Source organism: Procambarus clarkii, chromosome 88 (assembly GCF_040958095.1).
Source record: "Procambarus clarkii isolate CNS0578487 chromosome 88, FALCON_Pclarkii_2.0, whole genome shotgun sequence".
In the NCBI taxonomy this organism is placed as follows: Eukaryota; Metazoa; Arthropoda; class Malacostraca; order Decapoda; family Cambaridae; genus Procambarus; species Procambarus clarkii.
Window position 1 is genome coordinate 14,050,864 of NC_091237.1, and position 26,415 is coordinate 14,077,278.

Here is a 26,415-nt window from a genome sequence, read left to right on the forward strand (position 1 = left end):
AGAGAGAGAGAGAGAGAGAGAGAGAGAGAGAGAGAGAGAGAGAGATTGGGGGGGGATAGTTCCACACTTCTCCAATATGATTGGTGGTCAAACATTACCACATTTTCTAATAGCCTAGAGTGAAAGTTGGACAATTACCAGGTTCCAGTGTGAACTCTGATGGGAATTGTTCGCTGGTGTTATTTGGTGCGGTCATATTTCTCATTACATTTACTTTTTTTAAACTGTGTATCATGTCTCATTACTAATTCTTCTCGCCCCTGTGTGTTCAACACTCATCTGGTAGATGTTTCTCACGTCACTGTGGCTCATCTCTCTCTGTTTACACCCATTCTCGCCCGGAGTCATGTTTTCTGGGGTTTTAATGTTGCAGTTTTGAATACTTTGTCAGTTGCCTTTGGTATCTTTGATGTTGTTATCATGTCCCTCTCTTCCTCATTCTTCTTTCCTTGTAACTCAGTCCCTGTATACGGCTCTTGTATGTGGCGCTGGCATTACAGTGTTTGTTTACATACCAGTTCCTACTGTTTCACCCTTCCTCTCTCTATTCCACCCTCCTGTTCCACACAGCCCTCCCTTCCTCCCACCCCACATGTGTTCACCAGTCACATGTGGTTCTACGACGCACTCTGAACTCCACACCTGCACACTCATAGGTAAGAGTGCAGCACAACTCGGTAAGGACGGGAGTAGCGAAAGAGAGGAACGGATGAATGGAAAAGTTTAGAAATGGGAAAGATTGTATGAGTTATGATAGCGGGCGGGCTGTCCGCCTTGCTGACACGGTGTGTGGGTATTGGCTCTCTCTTGTGAGTGAGTTAGTTTTTTATTGTTTAATAGAGGGGAGGAGTTTCTCTTTAGTATTTCAACTAGGAATTATGTATTGTGTGGCTGGGTTTTCATCAAGTTGATTTAGTTTCTTGGGTCACTAGCTGTGGGAGTGGGGCGTCTCATCTTGGGTCACTAGCTGTGGGAGTGGGGCGTCTCATCTTGGGCCACCAGCTGTGGGAGCGGGGCGTCTCATCTTGGGCCACCAGCTGTGGGAGTGGGGCGTCTCATCTTGGGCCACCAGCTGTGGGAGTGGGGCGTCTCATCTTGGGCCACCAGCTGTGGGAGTGGGGCGTCTCATCTTGGGTCACCAGCTGTGGGAGTGGGGCGTCTCATCTTGGGCCACCAGCTGTGGGAGTGGGGCGTCTCATCTTGGGCCACCAGCTGTGGGAGTGGGGCGTCTCATCTTGGGCCACCAGCTGTGGGAGTGGGGCGTCTCATCTTGGGCCACCTGCTGTGGGAGTGGGGCATCTCATCTTGGACCACCAGCTGTGGGAGTGGGGCGTCTCATCTTGGGCCACCAACTGTGGGAGTGGGGCGTCTCATCTTGGGCCACCAGCTGTGGGAGTGGGGCATCTCATCTTGGACCACCAGCTGTGGGAGTGGGGCGTCTCATCTTGGGCCACCAGCTGTGGGAGTGGGGCGTCTCATCTTGGGCCACAGCTGTGGGAGTGGGGCGTCTCATCTTGGGCCATCAGCTGTGGGAGTGGGGCGTCTCATCTTGGGTCACCAACTGTGGGAGTGGGGCGTCTCATCTTGGGCCACCAGCTGTGGGAGTGGGGCGTCTCATCTTGGGTCACCAACTGTGGGAGTGGGGCGTCTCATCTTGGGCCACCAGCTGTGGGAGTGGGGCGTCTCATCTTGGGCCACCAGCTGTGGGAGTGGGGCGTCCCATCTTGGGCCACCAGCTGTGGGAGTGGGGCGTCTCATCTTGGGCCACCAGCTGTGGGAGTGGGGCGTCTCATCTTGGGCCACCAGCTGTGGGAGTGGGGCGTCTCATCTTGGGCCACCAACTGTGGGAGTGGGGCGTCTCATCTTGGGCCACCAGCTGTGGGAGTGGGGCGTCTCATCTTGGGCCACCAACTGTGGGAGTGGGGCGTCTCATCTTGGGCCACCAACTGTGGGAGTGGGGCGTCTCATCTTGGACCACCAGCTGTGGGAGTGGGGCGTCTCATCTTGGAGTAATCTAACATTGGGGTCTTCTAACATCACCACAGTGTTCCACACCCTGGTGGCTTGGTGCTGTAGTCTGATGTTTAGTGATTGTGTTCAGGAGTTCCTGGAGCTCCTGGACTGTCTCATCATGTGGTGGACGGTGTTTTGCTGCTCTTATTACCGCCTTATTTTGTACTGCTTGAAGTTTGTGCTTGTTAGTTCCTTTAAGGTGTGTAGTGGTACTGGGGGATAGTCTAGATGCGGCAGTACTGGAGCCTTATAAGTGAAGCTGTTTGTGCTTGTTAGTTCCTTTAAGGTGTGTAGTGGTACTGGGGGATAGTCTAGATGCGACCAGACTGGAGCCTTATATAAGTGTAGCTGTTTGTGCGTGCTAAGGCTTCGGAATCTCCTCAGTTTTCTTAAGGATTTGTTTATTCTGTGCTTTATTGGCGACTTTGATGGTCCTGTTTAGCATATTATAGTTGTGACGTCATCAGCGCATGTGATGTATTCTCCATGTTGGGGTTGGGGCAGGTCAGCTGTATATATGTTGAACAGAGTGGGAGAGAGGCGGCTTCCTTGTGGTACTCCACTTTTCTGTTCTATTAACTCACCCAAGTAGCTGCCGATACTGAGCCTAGCAGTTGTGTTGTGTAAAGCTGCAGAGTGTGAGTGTAAAGCTGCAGAGTGTGAGTGTAAAGCTGCAGAGTGTGAGTGTAAAGCTGCAGAGTGTGAGTGTAAAGCTGCAGAGTGTGAGTGTAAAGCTGCAGAGTGTGAGTGTAAAGCTGCAGAGTGTGAGTGTAAGTCTCTGTGGGAGTCCTAGCTCAAATATCTAATATTTTAGACCTGTGTGCCAGACCTATTAGATTTTAGACCAGACTTCGTTGAAAGCTTTCGAAACATCTCTGAGCACTATATTACAGTCTTGTATTTTCGACGTTGCATTGGTTGCATGCTCGTAGATCAGGGCTATAGCTCCTGGGCCCCTCTGCGGCTGCTTAAACCATGTTGTCCGGTGTGGTATTTGTCTAACCTCTTCACAAATCTCGGATTAATTTTTGTCGAATATTTTGCCAGGTACTTCGAGGAGGGAAATTGGTCTGTGATTTTCAATTTTAAGTTGGGGATTTTCCTGGCTGAGGGATTAATCTGATGTATTATTTGTGAAGAATGTAGAGAATAGTGCATATGTGTAAGAGCTGCATCTAATATTTGTGTATATTAATGGATTGCAATCAGTGATAGGTTGGTAAAATGCCATGTTGATTCTGCTGGTGCCTTGTGCCTGGGGCTTGACTTAACCTATTTTCAGGATTTTCCCCCACAAACCCAGCCCCCTCCCTCCTCCCCTCTCCTCTCCCCCCTCTTTCCCCCTCTTCCCCCCCTCTTCCCCCCTCTTCCCCCTCTTCCCCCTCTCCCCCCTCTTCCCCCTCTCCCCCTCTTCCCCCTCTCCCCCCTCTTCCCCCTCTCCCCTCTTCCCCCCTCTTCCCCCTCTTTCCCCTCTTTCCCCTCTTCCCCCTCTTCCCCCTCTTCCCCCTCTCCCCCCTCTTCCCCCCCTTCCCCCTCTTCCCCCCCTCTTCCCCCCCTCTTCCCCCCTCTTCCCCCCTCTTCCCCCCTCTTCCCCCCTCTTCCCCCTCTTCCCCCTCTCCCCCCCTCTTCCCCCTCTCCCCCTCTCCACCTCTCCCCTCCCCTCCCCTCCCCTCCCCTCCCCTCCCCTCCCATCCCCTCCCCTCCCCCTCCCCTCCCCTCCCCTCCCCTCCCCTCCCCTCCCCTCCCCTCCCCTCCCCTCCCCTCCCCTCCCCTCCCCCCCCCCCCCCCCCTGGCGTCCAGCAGCGGCCCCTTGCACTAATCTCCACTACCTGGCCCACGTCCCCAGAGGGCTGGGCTCCGACTCTCCGGGTGTGTCTTCCTGATCCAAGTTCTAACGCTCTTAATCGGGATTACATGGGTTCGAGCCCCGTCTTATCCCAAGAGATCAGAGATAGACTTTGTTTTTAACTCGCGAGTGTGTGTTGAGGGGGTGGGGGGGGGGGAGATCTGTGGTGCAGCCACTATTGTTTTGTTTGTTCCTTCATTTTCCCTCCTTTATCATCCTTATCTCTCCTATGCCCACATCCGCTCCCTATCCACTATACCGTCTTCCTATGGCATGGTTCCCACCCATTCCCTTCCCTCAACACGTAATAAAATATATATTTTATTTCACTAAAGAAAATTGACTGCCAGCAATAACTGGAATATTGTTTACTCTTGCTCGTCAATCCTCTCTGAGTGTCTTGGGGCATCTTGAGGTTATCTTGAGATGATTTCGGGGCTTTAGTGTCCCCGCGGTCCGGTCCTCGACCAGGCCTCCACCCCCAGGAAGCAGCCAGTGACAGCTGACTAACACCCAGGTACCTATTTTACTGCTAGGTAACAGGGGCATAGGGTGAAAGAAACTCTGCCCATTGTTTCTCGCCGGCGCCTGGGATCGAACCCAGGACCACAGGATCACAAGTCCAGTGTGCTGTCCGCTCGGCCGACCGGCTCCCCCTATGCTGATGCTAAAACATCCCCAACACACAGGATGGTTAGTCATACAGAGGCATGTGGTCAGTAGTCTGCACTGACAGACTCCGGGTGCATTATGAGGATATCATCAACACAAGAGTGAATAAGGTAGCAGTGGTAACACAAGTCCCCATCTCGCAGGATGGTTAGTCACACAAGGCCATAGGTTCAGTAGTCTGCACTGGCAAATTTTGGGTACACTGTGAGGATATCTTCAAGAACACGAGAGTGAATAAAGTAATTGCAAAGTTCCAGGTACCTCATGCCAACTGGTCTGAAAGGTCTAATAACTGGGCATTCAGTGATGTAGTGTGGGAGATCGTGCCGTAGTTCCTGCTCACAGAGTTTGCAACTGGAGTGCTCAGGATTGGGAGACCCGTCACCTGCAGCCACCTGCCACAGGTAATGGTAACCCAACCCGATCCTTGCAACCACTGTGTCGCACAGTCTAGTGGACGTTTTGTGCTGCCCATAGATATAGGTATAGGTATGAGGTACATCTGCCACAAAAAAAGGTTGAGAAATCTACAGTTTTGAAGACTTTTAGTTCCCTGGTTGCTGGGTCTCCGTCCTTGTCTTGACCGCTTCCCACTTGACAGATTTTCTGGTAACTTATAAGAAAGTTATTGAACTTGGTAGTTCCTTCTGGTCTCATGTCTTCCGTCGGAAAATTCATAATTGACAATACATTTTGTCGGGGGACAAGCAGCCTGTGTATATACCAGTGTACACACAGGCTTGTATCGAAGTCTCCCACAAGGTGGAACTGCAAGCAAACGCCTGGGGGTGAGCAGGGGAATTAGGTGATAGCAAACACGCCCAACCACTTCTGTCCCGCCCGGGACTCGAACCCAGAATTTTTATTGAGTCGAGAACGAAAGCGACTGTGCTACGGGGACCCTGACCTTGACCCTGACCTACGGGGACCTACGGGTCTTGCTCCAAGGATCTTGCAAGTCCTGAACGCCTTCTTCTGGAGCCACGTGTAGGGCATCATGGTCCCGGCTCACTGGCTAACGCAGTCAGCACACTCTTGATTAGATCAGAGTTCGATCCCAGGGCAGGGCGAGTTCCCTGCGATATCTAGTTCCAGGTTTTCATTGAAAATCTTAGTTAGCGGCTAACAGTACAGAAGTCATGGTGTCATCAGATTTGGCTCTGTACCTGGATTGTACCAAGATGAGGCTCTGAGGTTCTTCTACTTGCGAGAGGTTGGTCCAACAGGCTGTTGCGTTGAGCGGCCCGCAGGCCCACATATTAACTACAGCCCGGTTGGTCCGGCACTTCTTGCAGAAAACTGTCCAGTTCTTTCTTGAAGACTTCCACTTTTGTTCCTGCAATATTTCTTATACTTGCTGGGAGAATATTGAACAGCCGCTGACCTCTGATGTTCAGTGTTCTCTGATTGTGCCTATGGCACCTCTGTTCTTCATTGCCTCTATTCTCCATTTCCATTCATATCGTTCATTTCATTATGTTGTTACTTTACTGTGCATATTTGGGACCTGGCTCTCCAGTACCCGTCATTTATATATTATTTGACACCTCTCTCGTCTCCTTTCTAGAGAGTACATTTTGAGACAATCCCAATAATTTAGGTGCTTATCTCGTCTATGTGTACCGTATATGTTCTCTGTACTCCATCTATTTCTGCAACCTCTCCTGAGTACTGAGTGAGTACTGAGCAGTACTCAAGACGGGACAACACCAGTATGTTTATGCTCCCTAAACGTTAGGTCGTCAAACATCATTATTCCCAGATCCTTTACATGATACTCTCCTACTGTGGCCAGATCTGAATGTATCTTGTACCTGGTATATTGTTTAAGGTCCTCATGTGTACCATATCTATGTACCTGCAATTGATCACAGCTAAACATTATGTTATTTTCTACTGGCCAATCACCTTAATAATATCAGCTTTGGTTGGGTCTAGTTCCTATAAGACGTTGTTATCTGCTCTCCAGTGGCTGCTACAAGAGCTAATATTTTTCTTGATCATCCAAGATAATGATCTTGAATTATCTTAATCATTCCTAACCACACGAGGGTTTCTTGTAGATAGCGGAGCCTTAATCCTCAGTACTTGTTCAGAATATCTGAATCATTGAGAATTACAAGTGGTGAGTGAGTGAGTAAAAAATCCTGATTAGTCATTTTTTTATTTTAATTATGAGTGGCAGGGGGCGGGGGGGGGGGGGCTCAGGTCTTTTGAGTATTAGAAAAGGTCTTTTGGGTATTAGAAAAGGTCTTTTGAGTATTAGATAAGGTCTTTTGAGTATTAGAAAAGGTCTTTTGAGTATTAGAAAAGGTCTTTTGAGTATTAGATAAGGTCTTTTGAGTATTAGAAAAGGTCTTTTGAGTATTAGAAAAGGTCTTTTGAGTATTAGAAAAGGTCCTTTGAGTATTAGAAAAGGTCTTTTGAGTATTAGAAAAGGTCTTTTGAGTATTAGAAAAGGTCTTTTGAGTATTAGAAAAGGTCTTTTGAGTATTAGATAAGGTCTTTTGAGTATTAGAAAAGGTCTTTTGAGTATTAGAAAAGGTCTTTTGGGTATTAGAAAAGGTCTTTTGAGTATTAGAAAAGGTCTTTTGAGTATTAGATAAGGTCTTTTGAGTATTAGAAAAGGTCTTTTGAGTATTAGATAAGGTCTTTTGAGTATTAGATAAGGTCTTTTGAGTATTAGAAAAGGTCTTTTGAGTATTAGAAAAGGTCTTTTGAGTATTAGAAAAGGTCTTTTGAGTATTAGAAAAGGTCTTTTGAGTATTAGAAAAGGTCTTTTGAGTATTAGAAAAGGTCTTTTGAGTATTAGAAAAGGTCTTTTGAGTATTAGAAAAGGTCTTTTGAGTATTAGAAAAGGTCTTTTGAGTATTAGAAAAGGTCTTTTGAGTATTAGAAAAGGTCTTTTGAGTATTAGAAAAGGTCTTTTGAGTATTAGAAAAGGTCTTTTGAGTATTAGAAAAGGTCTTTTGAGTATTAGAAAAGGTCTTTTGAGTATTAGAAAAGGTCTTTTGAGTATTAGAAAATAAGGCCGCGAGTCGGAAAAAAATGAAAAAAAGGGTTCTCACATAGCTGTGTTGTGCACATTCCTGGGAGCACATAATGTTTGTCTTCCTCACACACTTGTCACTTTCTGGGAGAGTGCTCCTTACTTTCCTCTCTCGCTGTTGTTTCTTGTTAAGCTTGGGTTACCTTGCGTTGATTCCGGGGCTGAACGTTTCCTCGGCCCGGTTCCCTGACCAGGCCTTCTGGTTGCTGGAATGGTCAATCATCAGGCTGTTGGATTTGGTTGGTCAAGCTTTTGCCGGTATATCGTCGTCAAATTGGTGCTCTGGTGACTCTTGGTGAGCTCTTTTCTGGCTCTCGTCAGCGCTTTCCTGTAGTCTCCAGGAGCCAGATTCACGAAAGCACTTACGAACCTGTACATTTTTTCTCAATCTTTGGCGGCTTTGTTTACAATTATTAAACAGTTAATGACCTCCGAAGCACCAGGAGGCTGTTTATAACAATAACAATAGCTGAATGGGAAGTTTTCATGCTTGTAAACTATTTAATAAATATAACCAAAGCCGTCAAAGATTGAGGAAAGATGTACAGGTTCGTAAGTGCTTTCGTGAATCTGGCGCCAGGGCAGAGTTCTGTGTACATTTTGTACGAGTTTCTGTTCATGTCCTCTTGTCTCCATTGTACATATGGCGCACTTTCCTCCCCTCTCCTTCCTTCCTGAGAGGTGACATCTTCACATTTCCTTACTACAAATTACATCATCTCATGTGTCATCCTTCCTGTAGTCCGCCTGTAGTCCGCCTGTAGTCCGCCTGTAGTCTCTCACGCCTACCTCAACCTGTCCTCATCGGGTCACGAAGTTACAGCCCCGCTCCTGTGCCAGGTAAGTCCACTACGGGCTCACCATAGCCCGTGCTACTTGCTCCGCTCCTGTGCCAGGTAAGTCCACTACGGGCTCACCATAGCCCGTGCTACTTGCTCCGCTCCTGTGCCAGGTAAGTCCACTACGGGCTCACCATAGCCCGTGCTACGTGGAACTTTTTGTTCCCAGTAGCTGAATCTTATTAAACAACAACTGTCCTCATCTGAGCCACTCCCGCACCTCTACTGTGCTGTCACGCAATTCAGTAACGCTGGCTCTTACTGTGACGTTACATTGAGGTGTTTCCGTGGATTAGTGCCCCCACGGGCCCGGTCTTCTGGGTGGAGAGGGGATCTTTTTTTCTTATTTTTTGCCATTTAGGTGTAGTGGCGGGTCCTCTCCTCTGATTCTTGTTAATTACTCACCTAATTGTGGTTGCGGGGGTTGAGCTCTGGCTCTTTGGTCCCGCCTCTCAACCGTCAATCAACTGTGTTAGCATTGTGAGAGATGTGCTTGTTTCTGTCACTCTGGGGCCGTCATTACAGCTCCTCCTTAATTACCATCTCTTGAGTATTAGAAAACTAGTGTATGTGCATAGGCTTCCTGTCCCCGACAACTGGAATTAACTGGAAGATTCCTCCCATCTGCCTCTACTCCACACATGCAGAAGCAGTGTTCTCCAGCTTCCTCCGCTCCACACATGCTCCACAGTGGTGTTCCACACACTCTCCACAGTGGTGCTCCACACACATGCTCCACAGTGGTGCTCCACACACATGCTCCACAGTGGTGTTCCACACACTCTCCACAGTGGTGTTCCACACACTCTCCACAGTGGTGCTCCACACACATGCTCCACAGTGGTGCTCCACACATGCTCCACAGTGGTGTTCCACACACTCTCCACAGTGGTGTTCCACACACTCTCCACAGTGGTGTTCCACACACTCTCCACAGTGGTGCTCCACACACATGCTCCACAGTGGTGCTCCACACACATGCTCCACAGTGGTGTTCCACACACTCTCCACAGTGGTGTTCCACACACTCTCCACAGTGGTGCTCCACACACATGCTCCACAGTGGTGCTCCACACATGCTCCACAGTGGTGTTCCACACACTCTCCACAGTGGTGTTCCACACACTCTCCACAGTGGTGTTCCACACACTCTCCACAGTGGTGCTCCACACACATGCTCCACAGTGGTGCTCCACACATGCTCCACAGTGGTGCTCCACACACATGCTCCACAGTGGTGCTCCACACACTCTCCACAGTGGTGCTCCACACATGCTCCACAGTGGTGTTCCACACATGCTCCACAGTGGTGCTCCACACACGCTCCACAGTGGTGCTCCACACACATGCTCCACAGTGGTGTTCCACACACTCTCCACAGTGGTGCTCCACACACACATCCATATTCCCCGGTGATGGAAACGTTGGCTCAGCTTCCGCTCTGTGACTTAAACTCAACGTGACTGGACCTTAAGAAGAAAGTTCTCGCGTTCAAGTTCTTGCGTCAGCGGAGAGAGGAAGCTGACTGACCAGCGGTGTCAGCCACTGAGTGTCACGTCCCTGTGGTCAGCTGTGTCACGTCTCTGTGGTCAGCTGTGTCAGGTCCCTGTGGTCAGCTGTGTCACGTCTCTGTGGTCAGCTGTGTCACGTCTCTGTGGTCAGGTGTGTCACGTCTCTGTGGTCAGCTGTGTCACGTCCCTGTGGTCAGCTGTGTCACGCCCCTGTGGCCGGCTGTGTCACGCCCCTGTGGTCAGCTGTGTCACGCCCCTGTGGCCAGCTGTGTCACGTCCCTGTGGTCAGCTGTGTCACGTCCCTGTGGTCAGCTGTGTCACGCCCCTGTGGTCAGCTGTGTCACGCCCCTGTGGCCAGCTGTGTCACGTCCCTGTGGTCAGCTGTGTCACGCCCCTGTGGTCAGCTGCGTCACGCCCCTGTGGCCAGCTGTGTCACGCCCCTGTGGCCGGCTGTGTCACGCCCCTGTGGCCGGCTGTGTCACGTCCCTGTGGCCGGCTGTGTCACGCCCCTGTGGCCGGCTGTGTCACGCCCCTGTGGTCAGCTGTGTCACGCCCCTGTGGTCAGCTGTGTCACGTCCCTGTGGTCAGCTGCGTCACGTCCCTGTGGCCAGCTGTGTCACGCCCCTGTGGTCAGCTGTGTCACGCCCCTGTGGTCAGCTGTGTCACGCCCCTGTGGCCGGCTGTGTCACGTCTCTGTGGTCAGCTGTGTCACGCCCCTGTGGTCAGCTGTGTCACGCCCCTGTGGCCGGCTGTGTCACGCCCCTGTGGCCGGCTGTGTCACGCCCCTGTGGCCGGCTGTGTCACGCCCCTGTGGCCGGCTGTGTCACGCCCCTGTGGCCGGCTGTGTCACGTCTCTGTGGTCAGCTGTGTCACGTCCCTGTGGTCAGCTGTGTCACGCCCCTGTGGCCGGCTGTGTCACGCCCCTGTGGCCGGCTGTGTCACGCCCCTGTGGCCGGCTGTGTCACGCCCCTGTGGCCGGCTGTGTCACGCCCCTGTGGCCGGCTGTGTCACGCCCCTGTGGCCGGCTGTGTCACGCCCCTGTGGCCAGCTGTGTCACCTCCCTGTGGCCGGCTGTGTCACGTCTCTGTGGTCAGCTGTGTCACGTCCCTGTGGTCAGCTGTGTCACGCCCCTGTGGCCGGCTGTGTCACGCCCCTGTGGCCGGCTGTGTCACGCCCCTGTGGCCGGCTGTGTCACGCCCCTGTGGTCAGCTGTGTCACGTCCCTGTGGCCAGCTGTGTCACGCCCCTGTGGCCAGCTGTGTCACGCCCCTGTGGCCAGCTGTGTCACGCCCCTGTGGCCGGATAACCTTGAGGGATAACCAAGATGGCAGGAGATGAGGCAGATGAGGCAGGAAGTTCATGGTCTGGGATGCTGGAGGGATGCTGGGGGGATGCTGGGGCTAGGACAGGATTAGGGATTTAGAAATAGATTTAGAAACCATTTTTCTCTCTCAAACATCCACTGTCTTAATTTTTCTCCTTGGCCCGCCTTGAAGGCGGGCCAAGATTTACATTCCGTCTACGATTATTTATTCTTTTGTTATTAAATCAACTCGAAATGGGGAAAAATAGCAAATATGGTAATTGGTAACTGGGCGAGGGGCATCGGGGTGAAGTGAGGTCGGAAGCTTCCAGCTGGGTTCCCATCAGTGTTGTCTTGACAGTCAGAGGGAGAGGATGTGCGCGCGCCGTCTCTGGCCTCCGTTACACGCACCAATCAACTCCTAATGACTCGGGATTCGCTTGTCGTGTGTGTACAAAGTGCGTGACGCTTTTCTGGGATTATATCAACATCTGCGGGTGTGCACAAGCGTCTGTGTGTGGGTTGTGGTGTAAAATAATGGTGTGATTTGTATTTACAACACATTTACAAAGTGTTTTGTAAATGAAAAAATGTAGTGTCCGAGCTACGAAGAGTTGGGAGTTCTGAAGTCATCGCGACATGTTATATTGTAATGTAAGTGTACTGTGGTGGCAGGAGTGGGTGTACTGTTGGTACTGTGAGGGGTACTGGTGATGGCAGGGCTGGGGGTACTGTTGGTACTGTGGGGGGTACTGGTGGTGGCAGGGCTGGGGGGGTACTGTTGGTACTGTGAGGGGGGGTACTGGTGGTGGCAGGGCTGGGTGTACTGTTGGTACTGAGAGGGGTACTGGTGGTGGCAGGAGTGGGTGTACTGTTGGTACTGAGAGGGGTACTGGTGGTGGCAGGAGTGGGTGTACTGTTGGTACTGAGAGGGGTACTGGTGGTGGCAGGAGTGGGTGTACTGTTGGTACTGAGAGGGGTACTGGTGGTGGCAGGAGTGGGTGTACTGTTGGTACTGAGAGGGGTACTGGTGGTGGCAGGAGTGGGGGTACTGTTGGTACTGTGAGGGGTACTGGTGGTGGCAGGAGTGGGGGTACTGTTGGTACTGTGAGGGGTACTGGTGGTGGCAGGGCTGGGGGGGGGTACTGTTGGTACTGTGAGGGGTACTGGTGGTGGCAGGGCTGGGGGGGTACTGTTGGTACTGTGAGGGGTACTGGTGGTGGCAGGGCTGGGTGTACTGTTGGTACTGTGAGGGGTACTGGTGGTGGCAGGGCTGGGTGTACTGTTGGTACTGTGAGGGGTACTGGTGATGGCAGGGCTGGGGGTACTGTTGGTACTGTGAGAGGTACTGGTGGTGGCAGGGCTGGGGGGGTACTGTTGGTACTGTGAGGGGTACTGGTGGTGGCAGGGCTGGGGGGGTACTGTTGGTACTGTGAGGGGTACTGGTGGTGGCAGGGCTGGGGGTACTGTTGGTACCGTGAGAGGTACCATAGGGGTTCATAAACAACCACGTTTTCTATGCGTGAAGGGTCTGCTAGGTTAGGTTCGAGCAATTTAATACAACATTGTTGGTATTACTACTGGAGAGGACGAGGGACCAGATTCACGAAGCAGTTACGCAAGCACTTACGAAGCTGTACATCTTTTCTCAATCTTTGGCGGCTTTGTTTACAATTATTAAACAGTTAATGAGTTCCGAAGCACCAGGAGGCTGTTTATAACAATAACAACAGTTGATTAGCAAGTTTTCATGCTTGTAAACTGTTTAATAAATGTAACCAAAGCCGTCAAAGATTGAGGAAAGATGTACACGTTCGTAAGTACTTGCGTAACTGCTTCGTGAATCTGACCCACCGTGAAGCAGCGGCTTCCCAGTAATTGGCCAGTATCCCGTCAGGAAAGACTTCCGTTTTCTAAGCAAAGTTTAAATCGGGGACTAACCTGATCTTGACCTCGACATTCTTGACCGACTCGGATGTGACGCATTGCGTTGTCCTTTGCTTGTCCATGTCTATATCTCGCAGGGGTGACTATGAACAGTTATGTTGACCAGACCACACACTAGAAGGTGAAGGGACGACGACGTTTCGGTCCGTCTTGGACCATTCTCAAGTCGATTCTCAATCATTGTCAATCCTGGACCATTCTCAATCGACTTGAGAATGGTCCAGGACGGACCGAAACGTCGTCGTCCCTTCACCTTCTAGTGTGTGGTCTGGTCAACTTACTTTAGCCACGTTATTGTGACTCATCGCCTGCATAAATATGAAGATATTCTTTCTAATCAGGTGATTCCCCGACCACTTAATAATAGACTTATCCGGAAAATCAGAGATTTCTTAACCTGGTCTAAAAATACACAATGTCGTCACGGACGGGTTGGTCTAAGGATGGGATGGAAGGTGTACCAATGCTGTGTACAGTATGAAGGAAAACCCGCCTACTGATTCTACAAACTTGAAGTGTAAACACACTGTAGGACTGGTTACCTACGGACGAGTTTACCGGATTGATTGTTGGCGCCGGAGGTGGCTAGTTAATTGTGCACCCCATACTCATCCTGTGAGCAGTAGCGCAAAAAGCATTACAGAGGGCACAAAAGGTCTTTATCAGACCTCAACGGAGATTATTACATAAACAATTTCATCTATCCTTCACACCTTATAATTACATTGTCAGCTAGTTACAGAGAAATGTTCTATTTCAAGAGCTATATATTTACAGTAAGTCATTATACATTAATGGTAGATGTTATCGCTAATACATAATTGTTTGAGCTATGGAGATATTGTTATTATTAGTCTTCACAATACACTACTTGTTTCTTGATCTCATATGTTGTTGATCTACTGGAAGCGAAATTTGAACACAGTGCAAGGATTTCAGGTATTTTATCCTTAGTAATAAGATGGTTCGACATTTCATACAGCGTGAGTTTAGATTTATGTCTAAACGGCTCAATTTTACTACAGTCCAAGATATAGTGTTCGAGTGTGTGTGTCCCTGTCTTTGTCCACACACTTTACACTTTACTTCATCTAGATCCCTATACAAGCCGAACTGCCAGAGATACTTGTAGCCAAGTCTTATACGAGCTGTGACAACATCTGTTAGTCTACTGACTTTGTTACTTGCCCCATACAAATCTGTTCTACTGCTGTGTTTGCACTGTTCTACTTTCTTCAAATTCATCCAGGAGTTCTCGTCTAATGACACTTTTAAGGGACCTATTTGATAACTCAAGATTCCGTTCAATACTGTCTTTGTTTACTGCAACCTTAGCAAAGGCACCAACTTATCATGTTCGTGTTGTTGTTGTTGTTGTTTAAGATTCGCTACTTGGAACAAAAAGTTCCAAGCAGCACGGGCTATGGTGAGCCCGTAGTATTCCTGTGTAATACCGTGGTTTACTTGTCCTCTTCTTATACTTCTCTTAACACTTGGTTAATGATTAAAAGGTAACAAGGTCTTTCATCTTGCCTCTGAGTCAGTGGAGGACCATCAAACAGCTGTATGCTCGAAGTCGAATTCATCTGGATGGTGATTACTGGTGTCAGTTCTCAAATGAACACAGTGCCAGATTCACGAAAGCAGTTACGCAAGCACTTACGAACCTGTACATCTTTCCTCAATCTTTGGCGGTTTTGTTTACAATTATTAAACAGTTAATGAGCTCGGAAGCACCAGGAGGCTGTTTATAACAATAACAACAGTTGATTGGCAAGTTTTCATGCTTGTAAACTGTTCAATAAATGTAACCAAAGCCGTCATAGATTGAGGAAAGATGTACTCGTTCGTAAGTGCTTGCGTAAGTGCTTTCGTGAATCTGGCCCCAGGTTGTCAGAGGAGGCAGAGATGTTATTTCTCATAATGGGGGGAGGTGTACGGGGATCAACGTCCCCGTGGCCCGGTCTCTGGACTAAACTGGTCGGTGGTCTAGTCACCCAGGGTGTTGGACGCGGCTCTTCGCACTCTGACGGATGAATCACAGCCTGGTTGATCAGTTATCCTTTGGAGGTGTTTATAAAGTTCTAGACGAGGGATATATCAAATAATATACACCTGGAAGATACTGGAGAGCCAAGTCCCAAATCTACACAGTAAAATAGCAACATTCTGGAGTGAACGATATGGAAGAAAATGGAGAAAAAAGACGTTTCGGACCATTATCAAGTCGTGAAACAAAGAATGGGGAAGAAAGTCAAAATATAAGAGTAAGAATATAAGGTGTAAGACGAGATGGGTGAAATATATCACAGCAGTTAATGAGAGTAAAGAAAACGGGTCAGGTCACCTGTTATTAAAGATAGAACATTTAACTGTGCACTGAGAAAGGGAATTAAGCGCCAATAGCAATAAAGTCAAGACTAAACTTCACGAATGAATTGTGAAGTCTGTAGGCACAAGCACTGCTCTCTTCTGTCATGTTAAACACTGCTCTCTTCTGTCATGTTAAACACTGCTCTCTTCTGTCATGTTAAACACTGCTCTCTGCTGTCATGTTAAACACTGCTTTCTTCTGTCATGTTAAACACTGCTTTCTTCTGTCATGTTAAACACTGCTCTCTTCTGTCATGTTAAACACTGCTTTCTTCTGTCATGTTAAACACTGCTTTCTTCTGTCATGTTAAACACTGCTTTCTTCTGTCATGTTAAACACTGCTTTCTTCTGTCATGTTAAACACTGCTTTCTTCTGTCATGTTAAACACTGCTCTCTTCTGTCACTGCTCACTTCCATCATGTTAGGGACTCTAAATCATCCTATAGGTTGGCCTTAACATGACCCAAGAGAGGTCATGGTTTAAGTCTTCAGACTTGACACTTATTTTGTTTTTTGTTTTTAGTCTGTCATTAAGACTATGGCCAGTTCCACCAAAGTACTGGAAGGACAAGAGGACCAGGAAACTCAATTCTTTAACCCTGTTTGTAATATTCTTTTCCTTAACTTTGTTTTTAATACCTGGAATTCATTTTAACACACAGTTCTTGTCGTAGATTAGATATTTTGGAGTTCAAGAAAGGATTGCAATGGCTTCATTACATATCGTTTCAGGAATATGTTAATAAAAACTGGTGCAGTATAGTCTATGAGGGAGTATACATACATACATACATACATACATACATACATACATACATACATACATACATACATACATACATACATACATACATACATACATGCTGCGTATATACATCATTTTAATTACGACTCAGAGACGATTCGTTCATGTATTAGTTGCTCAAACTTCCCTGTTTCCCTTGCTAGAACTGACAGTAACCTCAAGGTACCGATAGTGGTCAACCCACTCAAGTATTTCACTATTAATTTACAACTTCTTGTTTTGCATTAATTTGCATACTCTTGCAACATTGGAGTATGTTATCATCTTATTTGTGGAGAGTGTGAAACAGAGTTCAATACATTGCCTTCCAAGGAGTTGAATGGACGGATTAATCTCTCCAAAGGTGTTGGGTCATATATCAGGAGAGTCCAGTTGTTATATAGTCTATACAACCAGTAAAAGGTTCTTTTATATATCGTATATGAGGCAGTAGAAGGGCGTGTCAGGGTGTCATTTCCGCTCTGGTTTTCTTTTCCTTCTGGACTTCACAAGAACAGCAACGGTTATTTTCACAGTTCTTTATTTATTTCTCAATTTGGTTTGGGAGAATGAATGATATTAGGGTTTTGTATGTCAGTGATACAGGACTTTGGCTGTATCTGGCTGTGATACAGGGCTTTGGCTGTATCTGGCTGTGATACAGGGCTTTGGCTGTATCTCCCAGTGATACAGGGCTTTGGCTGTATCTAGCAGTGATACAGGGCTTTGGCTGTATCTCCCAGTAATACAGGGCTTTGGCTGTATCTCCCAGTGATACAGGGCTTTGGCTGTATCTCCCAGTGATACAGGGCTTTGGCTGTATCTCCCAGTGATACAGGGCTTTGGCTGTATCTCCCAGTAATACAGGGCTTTGGCTGTATCTCCCAGTGATACAGGGCTTTGGCTGTATCAGCCAGTGTTACAGGGCTTTGGCTGTATCAGCCAGTAATACAGGGCTTTGGCTGTATCTGCCAGTGATACAGGGCTTTGGCTGTATCAGCCAGTAATACAGGGCTTTGGCTGTATCTAGCAGTGATACAGGGCTTTGACTGTATCTCCCAGTGATACAGGGCTTTGGCTGTATCAGCCAGTAATACAGGGCTTTGGCTGTATCTCCCAGTGATACAGGGTTTTGGCTGTATCAGCCAGTGATACAGGGCTTTGGCTGTATCTGCCAGTGATACAGGGCTTTGGCTGTATCAGCCAGTAATACAGGGCTTTGGCTGTATCTGCCAGTGATACAGGGCTTTGGCTGTATCAGCCAGTAATACAGGGCTTTGGCTGTATCTCCCAGTGATACAGGGCTTTGGCTGTATCAGCCAGTAATACAGGGTTTTGGCTGTATCTCCCAGTGATACAGGGCTTTGGCTGTATCTCCCAGTGATACAGGGCTTTGGCTGTATCAGCCAGTAATACAGGGCTTTGGCTGTATCTCCCAGTGATACAGGGCTTTGGCTGTATCTCCCAGTGATACAGGGCTTTGGCTGTATCAGCCAGTAATACAGGGCTTTGACTGTATCTCCCAGTGATACAGGGCTTTGGCTGTATCTCCCAGTGATACAGGGCTTTGGCTGTATCTGCCAGTGATACTGGGCTTTGGCTGTATCAGCCAGTAATACAGGGCTTTGGCTGTATCTGCCAGTGATACAGGGCTTTGGCTGTATCTCCCAGTGATACAGGGCTTTGGCTGTATCTCCCAGTGATACAGGGCTTTGGCTGTATCTCCCAGTGATACAGGGCTTTGGCTGTATCAGCCAGTAATACAGGGCTTTGACTGTATCTCCCAGTGATACAGGGCTTTGGCTGTATCTACCAGTGATACAGGGCTTTGGCTGTATCAGCCAGTGATACAGGGCTTTGGCTGTATCTCCCAGTGATACAGGGCTTTGGCTGTATCTGCCAGTGATACAGGGCTTTGGCTGTATCTCCCAGTGATACAGGGCTTTGGCTGTATCTCCCAGTGATACAGGGCTTTGGCTGTATCTCCCAGTGATACAGGGCTTTGGCTGTATCAGCCAGTAATACAGGGCTTTGACTGTATCTCCCAGTGATACAGGGCTTTGGCTGTATCTACCAGTGATACAGGGCTTTGGCTGTATCAGCCAGTGATACAGGGCTTTGGCTGTATCTCCCAGTGATACAGGGCTTTGGCTGTATCTGCCAGTGATACAGGGCTTTGGCTGTATCTCCCAGTGATACAGGGCTTTGGCTGTATCTCCCAGTGATACAGGGCTTTGTCTGTATCTCCCAGTGATACAGGGCTTTGGCTGTATCAGCCAGTAATACAGGGCTTTGGCTGTATCTGCCAGTGATACAGGGCTTTGGCTGTATCTACCAGTGATACAGGGCTTTGGCTGTATCAGCCAGTGATACAGGGCTTTGGCTGTATCTCCCAGTGATACAGGGCTTTGACTGTATCTCCCAGTGATACAGGGCTTTGGCTGTATCTCCCAGTGATACAGGGCTTTGGCTGTATCTCCCAGTGATACAGGGCTTTGACTGTATCTCCCAGTGATACAGGGCTTTGGCTGTATCTGCCAGTGATACAGGGCTTTGACTGTATCTCCCAGTAATACAGGGCTTTGGCTGTATCTCCCAGTGATACAGGGCTTTGGCTGTATCAGCCAGTAATACAGGGCTTTGGCTGTATCTCCCAGTGATACAGGGCTTTGACTGTATCTCCCAGTAATACAGGGCTTTGGCTGTATCTGCCAGTGATACAGGGCTTTGACTGTATCTCCCAGTAATACAGGGCTTTGGCTGTATCTCCCAGTGATACAGGGCTTTGGCTGTATCAGCCAGTAATACAGGGCTTTGGCTGTATCTCCCAGTAATACAGGGCTTTGGCTGTATCTGCCAGTGATACAGGGCTTTGGCTGTATCTCCCAGTAATACAGGGCTTTGGCTGTATCTCCCAGTGATACAGGGCTTTGGCTGTATCAGCCAGTAATACAGGGCTTTGGCTGTATCTCCCAGTGATACAGGGCTTTGGCTGTATCTCCCAGTAATACAGGGCTTTGGCTGTATCTCCCAGTAATACAGGGCTTTGGCTGTATCTGCCAGTGATACAGGGCTTTGGCTGTATCTCCCAGTAATACAGGGCTTTGGCTGTATCTCCCAGTGATACAGGGCTTTGGCTCTATCAGCCAGTGATACAGGGCTTTGGCTGTATCAGCCAGTGATACAGGGCTTTGGCTGTATCAGCCAGTGATACAGGGCTTTGGCTGTATCTGGGCGACTCCTCGACTTGTGTTAACCTAGTCCAATGAATGCTTGATTTTGATGACTTTTGATGACTTTTGATGACTTTTGATGACTTTTGATGACTATTGATGACTTTTGATGACTTTTGATGACTTTTGATGACTTTTGATGACTTTTGATGACTTTTGATGACTATTGATGACTTTTGATGACTTTTGATGACTATTGATGACTTTTGATGACTTTTGATGACTATTGATGACTTTTGATGACTATTGATGACTTTTGATGACTATTGATGACTATTGATGACTTTTGATGACTTTTGATGACTTTTGATGACTATTGATGACTTTTGATGACTTTTGATGACTTTTGATGACTATTGATGACTTTTGATGACTTTTGATGACTATTGATGACTTTTGATGACTATTGATGACTATTGATGACTATCTAGTCATAGCATGATAAAAAGTATGTCTCGTAGTATTTAGATTTTTCTTAGTGTAAGTTGTGTGTTCTGTTATGCGATCCCTTCCCTCAGTTCTCCCCCCTACCCCTTTCCCTTCCTTCTCCTCACCTCTCTCCCTCCCATCTCTCCCCCTCCCACCAACCTCCCTCCCATCCCCGTTCCATAAGGAACATATGTTGCTGATGGTGGTGAGGAGGAGGGAAGGAAGGGGGGGGGGCGGTGCCAGCAAGATGGACTCTGGAGACAGTGTCACGACCCGACAGTGTCACGACCCGACAGTGTCACGACCCGACAGTGTGACCTGTCGTGAGGCGCCCCCGTGCGGCTCCTGCCACAACTAAACACACACACACACACCAGAACAGACACAGTTTAGCAGATTGGTGGAAGCAAGTGGTGTGTGTGTGTGTGTGTGTGTGTGTGTGTGTGTGTGTGTGTGTGTGTGTGTGTGTGTGTGTGTGTGTGTGTGTGTGTGTGTGTGTGTGTGTGTGTGTGGACGAGACCTTGTGGTAGGAGGTGAAGGTGGTGATGCGCACACAGGCGTTGGACCCGACCAGTCTTCAAGTCCATGGGCTCCTTTGGGCTTCATTGGACTTCAATTTCCTGGGTGTACCCAAGACTGGGCTCCGACGGGGAGGGGCAGGGGGCTGGGCACCCCTCCCCCCCCCATGCTCGCGTTGATAGGATGACACTTCATCAATCGACAATCTATTTTTAGCCAGATAGACGGGACGGACAACGTGTACTAAACAATATAAAATTCTCTAGTTGCCAAGATGGGAAGATGAGGTGTTCTGAGTGGTCCTGGTCTAGGGTCGTCTCCGTCGGGGTCACATAGGAGGTCAGGTCACAGCCCCGAGACTTACCTGTGCCAGGTAAGTCCACTACGGGCTCACCATAGCCCGTGCTACTTGCAACTTCTTTGTTCCCAGTTGCTGAATCTAAAACAACAACAACAACACGCCATCAAGTGCATTCTGGGTAGCGGGGTGGGCATGTGGGGGGGGGGGGGAGGAAACGGAAGTGCACCCCCCGTCGCACGACGTCTCATATGTGCACAACTCCTCATATAGGGGTGCACGACGTCCCCCGGACTTGCCTAACTTTACTTTCAGGGATAAGCTTCGGCTCTTGGGGCCCGCCTCTTGTGTAGATGTTGGCGAGCATTTGAGATGTGATGTGATGCGAGTGTGTTCACATCTATATTGGAACCTGTGAGAATAGTGTCTTGTCTCCACCACCTCACTTCTTGGTGCATTCTCTTTGTTAACTGTTGACTCTGAAAACATTTCTTTCTTAATGTTTGTGGGGTCATTTGGGTACTTGGTAACCTGGGGCCAGATTCACGAAGCAGTTACGCAAGTACTTACGAACGTGTACATCTTTCTTCAATCTTTGACGGCTTTGGTTACATTTATTAAACAGTTTACAAGCATGAAAACTTCCCAATCAACTGTTGTTACTGTTATAAACAGCCTCCTGATGCTTCAGAGCTCATTAACTATTTAATAATTGTAAAAAAAAAGCTGCCAAAGATTAAGAAAAGATGTACAGGTTCGTAAGTGCTTGCGTAACTGCTTCGTGAATCTGGCCCCTGGGCGCCCTTGGTCATAGCCCATAATGTGATCTTGTCGACCCTGTGTATGCCACTCAGAATAGTGTATGTGCCTAGATGTATATCTCTGCGGTGAGTAGTAGAGTGATGGGCTTATTGAGTCTTCACCTATATCCTTATGAACAAATCCACAAGGGCTATGACGAGGATTCGAGCCTGCGTCCGGGAGCATCCCAGACGCAGCCTTAATCGACTGAGCTACAACATGGGTCAAAAGAGTTGAAACCGAAGTTTTACTGAATTTACTGGATCCTGCAGCCTCTCCGAGACAAACCAGGGTTTTTCACAACTCCCACATGCACTCGAGCTATGTCAATAAGTTAAGGCAGTGTCTGGGATGCTCCCGGACGCAGGTTCGAATCCTCGTCACAGCCCTTGTAGAATTGTTCATTTGATGCATCACGCGATTGTGATTTCTGTGTGTAAGCTGTATACTTCTTTCTTAAGCGTAGGATTATATGTACTTTTTAAGTAGAAATATAGGCATATTTACATTTTTTGAAAATGTAAGATAAGCCTGGGTACTTCGCCTAGCTTTCAAATGCATTTAAGGGGTTGACCAGACCACACACTAGAAATTGAAGGGACGACGACGTTTCGGTCCGTCCTGGACCATACTCAAGTCGATTGTGTACTCAATCAATTGTGTACCATACTCAAGTCACAATCGACTTGAGTATGGTCCAGGACGGACCGAAACGTCGTCGTCCCTTCAATTTCTAGTGTGTGGTCTGGTCAACATACTTCAGCCACGTTATTGTGACTCATCGCCTGCGCATTTAAGGGGGTTCTTTAATTAACTGTGTGGAGACGCCTACCTGCCGTATCTTGAGTCTGGGTTAGGTTAGGTTAGGTTAGGTTAGTATCTTGTGCTGGTGCAGGAGATCAATGTCCCCGCGATTCAGCCAGGCCTCTTGGTTGGCGGTGTGGTTAACCAGGCTGTTAGACGCCGCTGCTTGCAGTCTGACGTACGAGTCATGGCTGAGTTGGCCAGGCATCCTTTGGAGATTGGCGTGGGAGAGTAGAAGAACTCCCAGAACCCCATCAGGCAGGTGTTTAACAAGTTATCTCTTGAAGAGTGAGAGGGTCAGGCGGAAGTGCTGCTGATAGAGTTCTCTCTCAGCGTACCTATTGCACCTCTGCTTTTCAACAGGTACGCTGATAGAGTTCTCTCTCAGCGTACCTATTGCACCTCTGCTTTTCAACAGGTACGCTGATAGAGTTCTCTCAGCGCACCTATTGCACCTCTGCTTTTCAACAGGTACGCTGATAGAGTTCTCTCTCAGCGTACCTATTGCACCTCTGCTTTTCAACAAGTACGCTGATAGAGTTCTCTCTCAGAATACCTATTACACCTTTGTGTAATAGGTACGCTGTACCTATTACACAAATTAGTCCCAAAACAGTCCCTTTCAACGGGACTATTTTGCACATCCTGCCATGTCTCCTGGTTTCATATGGAGTTATTTCCGCCTGCAGATTTGAAAGGTAAAGTCATTTTCCTGGTCTGCTTGTCCTAGTCGTTGCGTATACGCCTTTGTGAGGAGGAAGACGGTAATACGTCATTGTTTATTTTGTGGCTGGGTCATGTCCTGGCGCCCCTCATTCAGGAGGTCGGCGTGTGAGTGGAGACCTTGGGAGGTATGTCGTTCCCACAGTGAGTGAGTGAGTGAGTGAGTGAGTGAGTGAGTGAGTGAGTGAGTGAGTGAGTGAGTGAGTGAGTGGAGACACCAGGCACACTCATGGCGCATATCCGGTAAGAATGAAGGAGAGACCTAGAAAGAAGAATGAGATAGATCTTATGGTGTATGCCTGTAAGAAGAATGAGAAAGATCTTACGTTGTATATCTAGTAAGAATGGGAGACGGAGTTGTGATGTTCTTGGTACAAGACTGGTATCTTGAGTGTGGAGATGGGGGGGGGGGGAAGACTGAATTAAACACCAGTAGGGTGTACTGGGGGTGTACTGGGGTGTACTGGGGGTGTACTGGGGGTGTACTGGGGTGTACTGGGGGTGTACTGGGGGTGTACTGGGGTGTACTGTGGGTGTACTGGGGTGTACTGGGGGTGTACTGGGGGTGTACTGGGGGTGTACTGGGGGTGTACTGGACCCAGTAGGATCTAAAACCTACACCGACATGAACACTATAACGTCATGGTGACCTCACACACCTCATCCACACCGAGTGTGAAACACAACATTGAAATAAGTTTATTTAGGTAAAATACACACAAAGGGATGAGGTAGCTCAAGCTATTCTCACCCCGTTCAGTACATCGTGTTAATACATACATAGACACACATCACAAGCAATAAACATATCACCAAACATTCTGAGAGATAAACCATATACATTTCCTCCTTTACACAAGCAAACACAACATTGTACCCCATATGTCCGCCGGGATAGGGTTGGATAACCTGGATCAGATCAGAATAGGACACCCCTACGATACCTTGGGATGGGTTAAAAGTGTAGCGATGACATAGAGGCATGTATATGTATTTCCTCAGGTTCTAGACCTCGTGGGGGGAAAGCGACAAGAACCACACACACACACACACACACAACAGAGAAGAACCAGCAAAGTGAGCCATAAGGCAATCTTCAAGATTAGCAGAGGTGGGACGAGGAGTTGGGGGGGTGGGAGAGGAGGGGGGCTAGGAGCCCCAAGTGAGTCATGGATGTAAACATTCACTAGCAACCTCACTGAGTCATGTAGATGTAAGGAGAGACGGGAAGGGAGAGAATATATATATATATATATATATATATATATATATATATATATATATATATATATATATATATATATATATATATATATATATATATATATATATATACACAAGCCTAGTGAACCTCTGGACCGTCTTGTCATCTCTTCCAGGATATTGTAGGTCACTTAATAGTTTACGCACCTGGGACCCACAGCCTAATTGATCACACAACAAATCTTGAGAAAGTCTATAAAGATTTCCCATCTGGTTCACTTCCTGGAACAGATGAGTTGAGCTGCGAATATTTTGAAAGATCTGAGAAGAACGATGGTGAGAGAGAGAGAGAGATATCAGGCTAGACCAGATTGCGACAATCAGAGCTTTAATATAACAATGTGCTTTAATATACTTACTAAGCTCTCTCATTTCATTTTTCTCTTGCAATGTATCTTTATCATTTATCAATTCTGATAGAAATTACCTACTTAAAATTATCTGCTAGATTAAGGACCTGTCCGAAACGCTGCGCGTACTAGTGGCTTTACAAGAATGTAAATACTGTACTATCCAATGTATTCTCACAAACCCAATGTACCTTCTTGTATATATATAAATAAAATAAATAAAATAATAAAATACATGATACTCGGACATCGACAAGGTCGACTAGCTCATCACAAGGGGCGGTAATTATTATTGATGGATTCTATATAATACTCACGGATTCTATACGAAATATCCCCCTGCCGTATCTCATATTGACACTTCTCTCTGTCTGTCTGTCTCTCTCTCTCTCTCTCTCTCTCTCTCTCTCTCTCTCTCTCTCTCTCTCTCTCTCTCTCTCTCTCTCTCTCTCTCTCTCTCTCTCTCTCTCTGTCTCTCTCTCTCTCTCTGTCTCTCTCTCTCTGTCTGTCTCTCTCTCTCTCTCTCTCTCTCTCTCTCTCTCTCTCTCTCTCTCTCTCCGCCACTAACCACAAGGCTCCCCCGGTTTCTCAACTCAAGTAACTGGTGCATCAAAACAAATTTGACGATGGGGGTAACAACAGTCACGTGGGATGCTCCCGGACGCAGGTTCGAATCCTCGTCACGGCCCTTGTGGATTTGTTCAGTCACGTGGGATTTTTTATGGGGAAGAGGGATGGGCTGGGGGGCACGTGGAAGAGGAACCACAGTATGGTGCACTTGGCTCACGGATCTGGGACGGGCTTCCCGAATAGCGTCTGGAGGTAACTTTGGGGATGTTGTTTAAGATTCAGCTTCTGGGAACAAAAAGTTGCAAGTAGCACGGGCTATGGTGAGCCCGTAGTGGACTTACCTGGCACAGGAGCGGGGCAAGTAGCACGGGCTATGGTGAGCCCGTAGTGGACTTACCTGGCACAGGAGCGGGGCAAGTAGCACGGGCTATGGTGAGCCCGTAACTTACCTGGCACAGGAGCGGGGCAAGTAGCGCGGGCTATGGTGAGCCCGTAGTGGACTTACCTGGCACAGGAGCGGGGCAAGTAGCACAGGCTATGGTGAGCCCGTAGTGGACTTACCTGGCACAGGAGCGGGGCTGAAACTTGACGGAACTTCGTCCGCCCCGGTTACCTTTTATGCAAGGTGATATATCCCTAGAGAAGTCACAAGCATTGAGAAGAAGGGAGGACTTGGCCAGCCGACCAGTTTCGGGTCCTGGTGACTCCACTACCTAGCTCGGACTGACTGCCCCCCCCCCTCCTTCCTTGCTGGGTATGGTGGGGTCGTTCTCAAGTAAATTTGCTGCGAGTTGCAAACTGATCACTTTGAAGAGTTAAGTTTAGTTTATTTATTATGTAGCCCATACCCATCCTGTGAGTGGTAGGGGACTCCCATACCCATCCTGTGAGTGGTAGGGGACTCCCATACCCAGTCCTGTGAGTGGTAGGGGACTCCCATACCCATCCTGTGAGTGGTAGGGGACTCCCATACCCATCCTGTGAGTGGTAGGGGACTCCCATACCCATCCTGTGAGTGGTAGGGGACTCCCATATCCATCCTGTGAGTGGTAGGGGACTCCCATACCCATCCTGTGAGTGGTAGGGG

At 48.3% G+C, this 26,415-nt stretch overlaps 1 protein-coding gene across 16 annotated transcripts in view; it reads left to right on the forward strand.

Moving 5' to 3' along the window:
* Positions 1 to 26,415, forward strand: part of LOC123745872 (rho family-interacting cell polarization regulator 2) — a 287,993-nt gene that overhangs the window by 202,147 nt on the left and 59,431 nt on the right. For 4 of the 16 annotated variants that reach the window (XM_045726966.2, XM_045726969.2, XM_045726968.2 and 1 more), the window contains exon 1: positions 11,583 to 11,886. The exons of the other annotated variants lie outside the window; for them this stretch is intronic. In XM_045726966.2, the coding sequence (XP_045582922.1) occupies positions 11,872 to 11,886 (15 nt within the window). In that variant the 5' untranslated portion in view covers positions 11,583 to 11,871. Of the gene's footprint in view, positions 1 to 11,582; positions 11,887 to 26,415 lie in introns of those variants that run through there. 16 annotated transcript variants of the gene reach the window in all.